General features: G+C 47.1%; 1 protein-coding gene across 1 annotated transcript in view; it reads left to right on the top strand.

Moving 5' to 3' along the window:
- Window positions 1–11,343, top strand: part of LOC144108561 (uncharacterized) — a 35,345-nt gene extending 24,002 nt beyond the window's left edge. Inside the window, exons 7-12 of the mRNA XM_077641767.1 lie at window positions 2,509–2,665; window positions 4,084–4,187; window positions 4,622–4,754; window positions 6,239–6,433; window positions 8,928–9,050; window positions 11,098–11,343. Of these exons, the coding sequence (XP_077497893.1) occupies window positions 2,509–2,665; window positions 4,084–4,187; window positions 4,622–4,754; window positions 6,239–6,433; window positions 8,928–9,050; window positions 11,098–11,343 (958 nt within the window). The remainder of the gene's footprint in view (window positions 1–2,508; window positions 2,666–4,083; window positions 4,188–4,621; window positions 4,755–6,238; window positions 6,434–8,927; window positions 9,051–11,097) is intronic.
- The last annotated feature ends 1,906 nt before the right edge of the window (window positions 11,344–13,249 follow it).

The following is a 13,249-nucleotide window of genomic DNA, read 5'->3' as shown; positions in this document are numbered from 1 at the left end:
GTATGTGCATTCCCTTTATTCCAGTTGTACAGTCGAGGCTTGTCCGATATATGAGAGAAACTCCACTTGTAGTGCGTGAACTGTAGTGTGTGTTGCAGTGTGCCAGAAAAACCAGCGCGTTGAACGGGATTAAGTATAACAAGCGACACTTTTTTGACACGGCGTTTCGTGCGCTGGTTTTTCTTTAATATGCGTCCATACGGACCAGCCCAGCTCACCATTCTTCTACCATATATGCGAAATTGGACATTTTGTACTTAACAGCCCTAATACAATTACTGGCGCAGTGGTGCAGTGGTTAAAGAATGTGGCACTGCCCCGGCAGGTGGCTGTTTTCAAAGACAGCCACCGGCGTGGCTGTTCTTAATTTAATCGTTAATTTAACTCCTACCTGCCATGGCGTACAGTTTGCATACAATTCAATAGGCGGGTTACCACCTACCACGGCGGGCAGGTTCCGATGACGTCACAAGGTTACGTGTGGGGACTTTGGCGGAGATTTCCCGCTCACGCCGCCGCCGACGACGACGCCGGACTTTTCGCTGAGCGGTACCCTTAACGCTATCGCCTCAAAATTAGCTTACGTTCTCAGTATCCGAGCGGGGACACTATGATTGAATTTTGATGTATCGGATTGATGTATCAGATTTATTGGGGCCGGTGAAACACCTTATGTAACCTCGGTCCGTATTCCGAGTTTGTGCACAAAAAAAAGCGTCATAATCTGCTGCAGCGGCCACACCTGGCTAGTCGAAAGGCCGGAACCGCATGTCGGTTCGGTTACGACTGTGAGCGGCGACAGGATGTCACCCCGTTGCTGTTGCCGCAGCGCATGGTCCGCTATGTGTTTGATGTCACCGGTCCGGTTTCTTCGGCTCTTTTCGCTGCATCCGAAACACCACATCCGCTTCCAGCGTTTCGACCAATCAGAGGTGGACGCTGCGACAGATTATTACGATTTTTGTTATGACAAACTCGGAATACGGACCGCTGCTGGGAAAATACGGATTGGTGCAGCCCTAATTTTTGATATCCATGGAAACGTGTCAGCGCTAGGAAGGGAGGCTTAACGCAGCGAGTTTCTAGCGTCATTGTTGCGAGTAACTTAGTGAAAGAACAATTTCTAATTTAATTTTTCTACGACAACTCAAAATTCTGTATGATAGGATCACTAGGATACTATTGCCTATTAATTTTATACGTTTATTCCGAACAGTTACGGGCTCTCAGAAGACGTATAGTGTGTAGAGCGGTTTATTGGCGGTTTCGTGTCGAGCGGTGTCTAGAGTCCATCAGCTGTAAAATGCAGCTTTCACCGAAGTCTGATTTTCAGGTGCTATGGTTGTCGAATCGAGTTCACGGAATATTTAAGGGCGTTTATTGTGTTGTAGCACGTAATGCAGACTATTTTCTCGACGAATAAAAGCTGGAAGAGATTTTCGCACCTGGTAGTCTCTGCACGGCAGACCTTGTTCACATAAACCCCATGCAGACCTTGCACGTAGGATAGTAGGTGAGACGGGCTAGCGGAAGAAAAAAATCATTATAGGGTAGTGGGGCCCTGGCTCGAATACTTCAACCATAGAAATTCCACCCAACGATCTTTCATGGATCGCAGTCATTTAACCCTGGCGCTTGTTTTCCGCCCTTACGTGAGAGCCGCCATGTAGCGATTTCCAGGGGCACTAAATGAGACCTTAAATATAGCGTAGTCCATGCGCAAGGGCGAGAGAAAATAGGTAACAGAAATCTATTTTCTTTTAGTGACAGTGGAACAGCAGTTTTTCTATATTTATGCTCGAGAATTTGCCGCCACATTTTGTCCTCGTGCGCTGATGACATGAGTGGTGGCATCAAATTTTTTTAGAGGCTCCTACTTTCCAAAGACAAAGAGGCGGGAGGTCAGACATAGTGAGAGAATTTAGGCAGCGAGAGCTGCGTACAGAGTTATTCTTATGGGCAGCATGCAAGGAACATCCTCCGCGAAAACCCGCTGACTAACGAGAACAAAGTTGATGGGCGGAGGAAGGGGATTACGACTTGGCATTCTCAGGAGCATGCACCGAGTGGTTGTATCATGGAGGTGGACTGTGTCAATGCGGCCTTGAAGAGGGTTCACTCACGTATTGGGGACTAGGGGTGTAAGAGGAGTTGAAGAGCTATTACTTCCCCTCCGTCCCCTGTGTTTCTGGCCGAACAGAATTCGTCTCAACAATTCTTGGGTGATTGAACGTTCGCAGTTTATTTTAAGAGTCCTTGGATACTAATTAGTGCGAGCATTTGCAACTTTTGCGTAAGGTCATTGAGTAAGTGTCTTAAATTTTTTTCTTTGCTAGGTTACCTGTATCAATTATTAACATACCTAAGTTTTTTAAACACTGCCTGTGGAAGAGTTGAATATTTGAGATTGCATGCTTGTGCATTAAACCTATATTTGTACTCTAAGCGCTTGCCACACGTGCTCGGTGAGCGTCTTCACGCGGCTCTTCAATGTTTCTCCGCAATCAGGAACATCGAGGATGTTCAAGAGTTCCTGGACTCCAGCATTGCGGAAACAACCATTGAGGGTCTTTTGGGAGACGGCATTCGGCACTACGGCTTCCTCAACACACCAGCGACGTTGCTGAGGCTAGAAGACGTGAAAAGAGCGTTCCAGGCTCTCAAGGTAAACTCAGCGCACTGCTTTTTTAAGACGATTACAAATTTACTAGGAAAACTCAGTAGAGCTCTCAGGAGACTTCTGAAACTACGGGCGCCGTAGGTATTGAGACCCTGCTGGAACGGCACTGGGATAAACTGATTACAGAGCGTTATGCATACGCATCCAGATGCAGAAGCTTTCAGCGTGATTTGATAGGCCGTCAATACGGCATTTCATTTATTCATATTCAGCGGAGAATGAAGCAACCAAAAAGGATCATGCGAATGTTTGTTCTAAAAAAATTGGAGGGCACACTTAAGCGACGCCTTAAGGGCACTACGCGATAGCTTAAAGGGTTAATTCCCATATAAACAAAATATCATTCTCTACTTTACATTCATAGAACCCTATGAATCCTCATACCTGTGGTGCAGCGGTTAAGCGCTGCGTGATGGCAGGTGCTTCCAGCAGTTGGCCATGTGCGGCCCAAGTTGATCTTCCCGAGCGACCAATCATTATTTACCTGCCACCCGCTGGGGTGGGCAGTTTTCTCACCATCCAGAAGGTATGACGTAGGCGGCCCACCTGCCTCCTAGTTTGCTCTCCGGGCACCACCTGCCAGAGTCGTGTTCGTGATTTTTCGCTCACAACTCCGTCGTAGGGCTTTCTGGACAATTGGGTCTTAAATAATGAATTAGAACAGAAACGTCTTGCGGAAAGTGATTGCCTGCCTTGTAATAACCAGACAAGCAAGTCATCAATCACTAACTTGCTTGAGTGCTCAAGTAGCAGCCGCGCGCGCCCAGGTTTAAAAAGAAGCACGGTCTCAAATAATTCAACCAACGCCGCGTGATGATCGATCAGTCCGCTGAGTCAGCCCTGAGGCGAAGATGTGCGTTCAAATGCTCACTTCAAATACTTAGAGCGTTCGTGAAAGCCTCCGGAAACTTGAAAGTTTTAACGCAAAAATCAGCTGTAGGAAAGGGAAGTAGATTGATTGCATGCACAGTTATACAACCTACATAAAAACGGACTTTGTGAAAGGAATATCTATTGTCTAAATCTCGCGCGTTATAAAATCATTGGACGGCGCAGGTGTGAAGTAGAGGGAGTATGTTGTTTCCATCTTTTTGCCAGTCTTTCCTCACTAATCACCAGCTGGCCAACACTTGGCGTGGAACATAACGGGCGATTCTAGCAAGCATTGAATATGCTCCGCTCATTAATCAACTAAGCTTCGAAGACTGCAGATATTCAGCGGAGAAAAAAAAAATCGATGCAATCTACAGGCACCGGTCCTCATTTATGTTGAATACAGGGTATATTCTGCAGCTGATTTTAATTTTTTTTCGGCGGTCGCTGGTGCGTACTGGCCAACTCTGACTCTGTGTTCTGGCAAGGCTTCCACCATTCTTTGTCAGTTTTTAATTCTTTTCTTTCAGGCAATTGAGGATATCTTAACAGACAAAGCTGGGCCACTCTACACAGTATTCGCAGCATCGCTGTACTCGGACACCTTGCTTAAAGGCTTCGCTTCCATGCTCGAGTGAGTCTTCGTGAATTTGTCGGTTAGCTAACACACTCGGACGTGGTCAGTGTCACCCCCAATGAAGGCTTAATTTAAAAGGTCGTCGTGAGAATAATAAAGCTACAGGATCTTGGTTACCTTAAAAGGTTTCATTTCACAAAGGGCGAGCAGATGACATTTTGTTTTTGCGCCCAAGCGAGAGCGAATAAGTAAAAATAGCACTATGAAAAGGAGGAAATAGCCGATGTTATAATGTCATCACGGTTATCACCGATGCCATGTCTCCACCCGGTACGCCATTCATGTCGAGACGCTAGCTGGAAGATCGCTGAAGACAAATCATTACGAGCGAGCAATAACGGACCATGCCGCAGTTATGTGCCGGTGAGCGTAAGGGCGCTGGCCTCATCCGAGCATCTACGCATTGAGTGCAAATATGGTCGCCCTTCCAGAAACGAATTTACGCCAGACGTGCTGATCATGTACGGGCACTTCTTCGCCGAGGACCAGGTGTGGCCTGACTGCCAGATCGTGCCGCCCACATTCGTCGGGTCTCCCGGCTCTGGCGCGTACATATACTCGCTGGTAAGCGGTGCATGTTGGAAGGAAGCACCGTAAAGTTAGACTGCTTTAGCCGACATATTCAGCAACTGCAAGGTTTCGACGTGTTTTTAAGCATAAAATTCTTCTAGCTCCCATTGTCGGCGCCCCGTGGGTGACCGGGGAGGAAGGGGAACACATAAACGAACTTTGGCGAAACTTTAAATTCACCCTTTGGTGCCTTCGTGCTGCTGTGCCGCCAGAGCAGCGGGGGCACTTGGGGGCACTTGATAAGAGGAATTTTTTTTCATTAATTAAAAACTTCATTGAACCAAAAAGGTTGCGTTGTCACCGCCGTGGGTGCGTTGTTGGGTCCAGGCTTCAGGCGATGGCCGCGGCTTTGTGCCTGCAGGCGACCTCACGTACCCAATCCATTACCAGCCTCTGAACTTCATGTTCCGAGCTGGTTACCGCAGTCTCCCACTGTTCTTTGCTGCTAATATGCCATTATGGCCTAGGCTTAAGCCTGGGGCATCCGTACATCATATGTGCTAGGTTCCCTTTTAGATCCTTACACATGGGGCACTGCCGTTAAAAGTTACCGGGGAACATTAGCGCTCTTCTGTGTGGGCTAGGGAATGCGCCTGTTTGAAGTTGCCTCCAAACAACCTGTTGCTGTTTATTTAGTGATTTATGCGGGGCCGGGTATATTAATCTCTGTTCCTTAAGAGGCGACAGCGCCGTCTGAGTTGCCGTCATTACTCAATGCGCGCGAAACCTAGAACAAAACTACTGTGGCGTCATCTATCAGCACGGCCAGTAACCAGCTCCAATGTGTTGTTCTTCGCTTCGACGTGGTGGTCGGTGGAGGCTGCGATGCTGCGTCCGGCCAAGGACGAAGTCCCAGCGTTCTGTCTAGCACGTGTTGGCATCATTCCCTCTTCAACGCCCCGTGGCGAGCGCCATCCGTAAAAAAAATATGGCAACGAAAACAGGGCGCTGCTGTCGCTCATGACGAGAAGCTCAGGAAAGAAATATGGCGGATCAGGGACGGTCCCTAAGGGTCGTGCGTGGATGTTTCTTTATTTATTTTTATTTATTCATTACTACCTTAAAGGCCCCATTGAAGGGGCGTGTGAGTATAAATGAGCCGTCCTAGAATACGCTACGCCTTTCCTGTAGTGTATTTCATGCTTACATCTATTCACGGCGACGAGATAGTCTGAATTTTCTTCCTGCGAGTCTAGACACAGCAACGAGCTAAGTAGCACCGTTTGAGAGACGGGTACTGTCATGCACTGTCTTGCTCACTTTCAAGAGCATCGCCCTCCGACTCTCCAGGCCACATCCAGAGTGACGAAGGGAATAATGGAAAACATTTGTTATTCCTTAGAACTCATTGTGTTGCTTCCTTCCTGAATGTGCCGTGCGGGGTTTTTGCTCAAGAAACAGTATGAAACCGAATACGCTTACGTCTTCCTGCGTCATTAATACGACTCTTGAGGCACAAATTTCGCCCTCCTTTTCAGTCAACAGCACATAACAGCGTGATGTACCTGCAAACCGAAGACATCCCGGCCACTTTAGCAGTGTCCGTGGCAATGTTCGGCCGCTGGTACATGCCGCGGTACTCTGACGATGGTGGCGCTTCGGAGCATGCCAACTACAGCCTCTTCAGCCAGTGCAAGGAGACGGCGGACGAGCAACTCGGCAGCGTGACCCAGGTTTGCGATCGCTGTGCAGCTGCTTCCCTTATTTGCCACGCACGGAAAAGTTCACTACAACTGCGCTGGATCGTATGCACATGTGGTGATACCAAGCATCGTGTACATAGCTCGGTAAACCGCGTGCAGTTGAAGAAAATTTTGGCGATGGTTTTGGTAACAAGAAGCGTCGATGGCTTCGTTCTGGTGGTAATAATACAGGATGTATTTATTTCGAATGGTTATCTAAAACGAGGCGGTAATAGAGAAATAAAGCGGCGTACTTACTTCTTGCTTTGCTCTTGTACCCTTCTCCATTTGCAGCCGCCCCGCGCTTCTTGCAGCAACCGCTTAGGGAGCGCTACAGTTTTGAGGCTTGCCGAAGCCACAATAATAAGAGTTCCTTCTTTTATCGTTCACCTATGGGGCAGACACGTGGAGGCTAATGAATAGGGTTCAACACAGCGAGATATGGGAAGAGGAATGATATGTGTACTGCCAAGAGACACTTCTGAACACCCTAATCTAAATGTTTTCGACAACACGTGATCAGTGCCTAAGCATTGCATCTTTTTGCTTTTCGCAACCGATAGAGTAGAATAGTATACAACAGCTGTATGTTACCGGTACTCACCTACAGGGCAGAAACGCGGAGGCTTACGAAAACGGTTCAGATTAAGTTAACGACAACGCAGCGAGCTACGGAAAGAAAAAAAAATGATAGGCGTAACATTAAGAAACCGGAGGCGGCCAGAGTGGTTAAGAGAATAAACACCTGTTAATGACATCCTAGTCGAAATCAAGAGGAAGAAATGGGCTTGGGCAACACATGTACTGCGAAGGCAAGATAACCGCTGGTGCTTAAGGGTAACGGAGTGGATTCTAAGAGAAGGCAACCGTAGCAGAGGGCGGCAGAAGGTTAGGTGGACGGATGATGTTAGGAAGATTGCAGGCATAGGGTGTGTGCAGTTGGCAAAGGACAGGGTTATTTGGAGAGGCATGGGAGAGGCCTTTGCCCTGCAGTGGGCGTAGTCAGGCTGATGATGATGATGATGATGGTGATTGCGGTGCGCCTCTGTGTGCCTTGGTATTTTACCTGGGTTTCTCTGCTTTCAGCAGAAGTGAGGAGTATATAGCGTGACGAACGGACGGTGCTCTTTTTGTGTTTCCTTCTGCGTCTTTGTTCACTTTAGCACTGATATCACTTAAAATGAAAACATAAGGAATATCATAACTGGAAAAATCGGGCTTCAAATGCCTTATTATGTAACGGATCTTAATGCACGAAAAACAAGACATAGACACAACTTTTCCCTTACGCCATTATTTGCTAAAACAAAATCTCACATGAATAGTTTTTATCCACATTCTATAAACGAATGGAATTCTCTCCCTGTTGATGTACTTCAATCAGGGAACTTCACAAAAACGTTGGAGAACTATTTGTCACATAAAATAACACAACCATAAGCAGTATTTTCACTACTTGTCTCGTTTTTTATGTGAAATTTTCTGTATTTTGTTATGTTTAGTGCCCGATTATTGTTTGGCACAGCGTCTTTATCCACATATAAATTCAAATGTGCGATTCTTTTTGTTGTAATTACTGTGCTAAGGCAACCATTTAGATTCTTGTAACGTGGCTATGGGCTGCATCATTTTCATGCTCTGTTTATATATGCATTTTTTTTGTCACCCTTGTTGCATTGTCGTTACCTTCTCAACTGTATTGCTCCTCCTGCATGGGCCAGTATGTTGGCCTGCAGTATTAATAAATAAATAAATAAAAATAGGTTTCTCTCAGTGATTTCAAACTTTGCCTTTAACGGTGCGAGTTCCTGAAGATAAAGACGTCTTTTAAATGACTATATTTCCGCAAACATTCGTGACTATTTTTTTTTCATGTTCGTTCCTCAGGGCCGCCAGTTCGCTCCTCGTTATTTTATGCGAAGCCAGAGGCAATCAAATTCCTCCGGGGGAATTGTAACAGGGCAACACCGTCTCTGCGACTCTTGAGGTTTTTATCGGTGTTTTCTGCTTTTTAACGTGAAAGCTAGTTGTTCCCTTCAAATTGAACGCGGTAGAAAGCAACCATGATTCTGTTCTACGACAACCGTCGAGCACATTTGTTGCTATCGCCGCCGTCTAGTTCAGTTCAGTTGAAAGCACAGGTTCAGCCAATATTCATTGAAAGCCTTCCGCTGTCTTCTTGGTGCCAGAGAGCCGTCACAACTATATGGCAATTAAATGAGTGATATTGGGTCGTAGAAACACATGTTCGATGCACAGCCCTTAGGCCTCACTTGACCTAAGCAGGATTTCTGCGTTTGCGGTTATGTTCAAAGCTTCCCTTTTACAAATATTTATAGGCATAGTGCTCTCAGTTGCGACCATTATTCGCCTAGTGTGAGTGACAATACGTGAACTAAGTATTCTGTTTGGTTGTCATTTGGGAATCGTTTTGTCACGAAGGGACCGCCTACATCTTTTTTAAAAATTCTTTCCTCACTAATAGGTCTGCAAGCATCCAATGTGGGCAACGAAGGTTTATTCCAGCGAACATCAAGCGGAATACTGCTATGATAAAAAGATGGAAAGGACCTTCGCCTTCGACTCTTCCAAGACCTTGATATCCAAGGTAGGAAGATAAAACAGCCATTTGGCTAAAGACTGTCTGTATTTGAAGCGATTTAGTTCTCATTAATTGGAGAGGAATTTCGCTTACTTCATTAATTTTAATGTTTTTTTTTAAGTACAAGAAGTCGCATCACTCGACAATTCCTGGTAAATATCGTGAACATTGAGCATGTGCGGAAAGTGTCGCTGCCTCTGTGTAATGATACCTGAAGGCAAGCCTTCTAGTCGAACGGGTTCGTAGGGGTGGGGTAACTGAAGAGGGGCACAGCGCACGCAAAATTCCGACCTGATACCATTCCGGGCAAAACAAAGCACTGGGCATACAGTGAGTGTGGCGGCACCGACTGCGTACCGGAAACGCGTTCTCCCAATATCGCTTCCGTTAGAGCCGTCGTTTAGCACGCACCGTAGGCGTTGTGGCGGCAGTGCACGCTGCCATCATTGACACGTGGGCTTCATCTTGGTGGTCATCACCTAAACCTCGTCCAGGGAGCCGGACGTTTGTCTCTTGTAGTCCCCGTGGCTGCAGTCGACGTCGCGCGTTTCTTGAACGGACGACAGCCTCTCCGACACCCTGGCACCCTAAAAGAAAGACATTGTAATTCTTGCGCTTACCGCTTATCACGCGCTCTGCTCTATTCTACGCCGCATTACCTGCATGGTCTTTTTCCAAGAAAGTCCGATATGCTACACTCGCACAATACGCTCGTCAGACAGGTGCCGAACATTCAGGAGCATCGGCCCCGGGCCTTTTAAAATCTGAGAAACATATTCAACTTCGCAATAAAAAGACACGCTAGATTTCCTCCTCTAAGCATAAAACAGCGGCTTTTTTTTTACCGTGACTGCAACATGCCCATTAATGAAACATAAAAAAGAAAATACGTCATGAGCAAGGGCAATCAAACTATGTGGTGATGTACCTCACCATTTCATATTGAAGGGAACCAGCGCACAAAACGGGACGAAGAAAATCAGTGACACACAGGGCTCTGCGTCTGTCAGTCTTTTTGCTGCGTCCTGTTTAGTTGGCTGGTGTTTGTTCAATACGGATTCCTGCCGAGTATCCCTGCTCACCATTCTTCTGCCTCACCGTTTACTGCTCTGGCTCTGGCATAGTTTGGGCTCCATTAAGGCAGATAACTGAGCAAGTTGGTAAACATTTATCGTGAATAACACAAGCGCTGCAAACACACACAAAAAGAACACAGCGCTGTGTTCGCCCTTTGTGTCTGTGTTTGTAGGGGTTGTTTTATTCACAATGACAGTTTAGGTGCATTTCCGTGTGTTGTTGCTGAGAATATATCTTATCGACAGTTATGGTCGCGAACCTTCTACGGGTTGGACAGCGCAGACATTGCTAGGTGAATCGAAAAAGTACCTGAGAATGCCATCTTGCTGCCAACGCCTCTAAATGTAGCCAAGTCTATTCCACAAAAAAATGCTTCCGCCATGTAACGGTTGGCGCGAAAACAATATAATAATGTTTTCCAGATAGCTTGCAATTCAAAAACGGGCCTTAGTTAGCATGTAATCTGCTAGTGCTGGCTGAATATCGTTTTCAATTGTTTTCAATCGTCGCAATAGCAATGACGAGTGAACAGTTCTATGTCGTTAAGCTGTGGTCTAACACTCAGCGTAATCCAGTCCGGTGTTTTTATTTTTTCTACCATGAAATGCGAGGTCCCAATATTATCATACTTTAGCTGTTGGACGGAATTACAAGCACTTTCATTTTAGAATCAGCGAACCTAACGGGTTTCACCTTTGCCGTTGAGAGGAGATTTGTGCTGGTTTCGACAGAACACTGTTATTCCTGGAAACATACCTACAACGCGAGAATGTACGAATCACTGGCTATAGCACTCGCCGTGCAACGAAGGCCAGCTTCAGTGAACCTTGAATGCCCCAGTCGCAAACACAGGACCACATACGCACGCATCGTTGTGCGAGGCACATGCACGCGAGCCTCCGCTTCAGTGTGTTTGTGCTTGAAGGCCGTTGACTGTACTCTATCAATTATTCTATTTTCCGTATTTACCCGGCAGTTGTGCTCTGAGAAGCGGCGCGTCCCTTCGGCGAAGTACGCTCTGGCCGCCTTCAACCTGGAGTACGCCGACGTCAGGAACGAGTGCGGAGAGGGCGACTTCGCCCAACTGCGAGTTCTCAGGCAGCTCGTGGACTACCTGCACGAGACGTTCGCCGACGCTTCGGCCTACGACGGCTGCGTCTCCATTAGTGTGTCCTCTGACGCGATGACCGGAGCAGGAAATGACTCAAATATTGTTTACTAGTTCTGGTCGCTCCGCTGCGGGATAGCGGAATAAACGCTGCGATATCAATGAAGGCGCCTCTCTTGAAAGTGTTGGAAGGAGTCTGGGTTCCTCAATCAGGGAAAACACACTAAGCCAACAACAAGCCTCATGGGCTGCGCTACTGGAATAATTTGTTCAGAAATTCATAGCTTGTTCTTGTTGCCATGCTAGAAAGTCCTAGGGGAGCGATTATACTGGGTTCATGAGGGCCGCGACTATGACTCTCCGAAGGGGCGTTGATATGTGCGTGGATCAGAACTGAAAGCGACGTTTTAACGCGATAGTGTAAAGGGTACCGTTAGGTGGCCACCCGCCACCTAGATAACGTCACCTTGTGACGTGATCAAAACCTGCCTACAGGATCGTGTGCTAACTGCCCACTGTGGAAGGTGGGAGGTAAACCGATGATTCCTCGCGAGAGGTTGCTCTAGAAAAGCAACGTGGGTCTCAAAAGACCCGCCTGTGGCCTTGTTTGAAACCGCATTATGGGAACATTGAATAATTGCGCAAAAAGGACGGGACAAGAGAGAAGAACCACACGAGACTAGGGCAGACTAACAACTGGCGTATTGCACCAACCAGTTGTCAGGCTGCGCTTGTCTCGTGTGGTTCTTCTCTCTTGTCCCGTCCTTTTTGAGCAGTTATTCATTGTTCTCATAATGTTCTCATTGTTCTCACAAGCCCCTCAGAGCACTCTTCTAGCTTTGGATCAACCCCTGCCGGGGCAGTGGCGCCTCGTTTAACCATTGGACCACTGCACCAGGAGTGGTACGAGGACTTTTCGTGACCTATGAGTGTGAATGAGAGAAAGCAATTCCGCATATATAACGTTATCGTGTCATGCGTTGAAGGCGGAGCTTAAGTGTCTCCTCCAGGGTTGCCTTCTCTTTTCGGCGTCGTCAAGCGGTGACAGAGTCGAACAGCCCCAAATAGCTGCGCTGCTACGCCTTTTGTCTTAGTACAATAGAGTCTGAGAAGGCCATGGCACGAACTCAGCCCCAAACGGGGCTGTTGCCGCCATAAATAGTCCAAGGCGCAGCTGGCGAATCTTTTCATTAGTGTATGGCATTGAACGAGAAACTGCGTATCTGTGTGTGGTTATGAGCGGAGGAAACGCGGAGAAACTGTTCACCCAGCACTGGAACTGGAACCTGAATTGCGCTGTGATTAGAACGATGCAGGAGGAAGTTAAACGATGGAAAGAGGAAGAATAGCTGTATTCGATGGCAGCGCGGTAATTCTGAGCTCCTGGGCGTTCCTTAACCTGCATTCACGCCACACGCCATACGGAAATTTTGAATATCTCCTACGAAAGGTGGCCAGATGAGAAGAGATTCGATATCCGAAACTCGTGGTAGCCATCCTAATTAACCACTAGCCACTATCACTAGCCACTCGCTAGCCATTAGCCAGGTCACTAGCCACTGAATCGCAAAGACAGTTTCCGGACGCCTGCGGCTTTCACGCCTTTCCACTCAAACGTTTTTTTAGAGCGATACTGTGTAATGCGCTGAGCAGGAAAGCAGCTCTGCCTCTAGAACAATGCTGTGCAAAGATTACCCGGGTCATTTATATGCCTGGGCACTTTAAGACTCTACCTCATCGTAAGATGCTTCAAACCTGCTGCCGTAAAAGTTAGCAGGGCGGATGCCAGTTGCGAAGCCTCGTTTCTCTGCGGGATGGAACAGAGTCTCGATTACTGAGATTTCAGCACACGATGAGGAACCTGACGAAGCCGAAATTAGCCTGGAGATTTCTACTTTGGCGCGTCTCATAGGCAGAATGCTCTTTTGGCACGCGATCAAAAAAAAGATCAATTTGTTATGACACCTTGCTTGTAGATAAGGCGCGCAGAGAGTTTATATATATCAGCTCCCACGACAGG

This window comes from Amblyomma americanum, chromosome 10 (genome assembly GCF_052857255.1).
Source record: "Amblyomma americanum isolate KBUSLIRL-KWMA chromosome 10, ASM5285725v1, whole genome shotgun sequence".
In the NCBI taxonomy this organism is placed as follows: domain Eukaryota; kingdom Metazoa; phylum Arthropoda; class Arachnida; order Ixodida; family Ixodidae; genus Amblyomma; species Amblyomma americanum.
The sequence above is the reverse complement of the archived record's forward strand: the minus strand, read 5'-3'. Positions and strand labels throughout refer to the sequence as shown.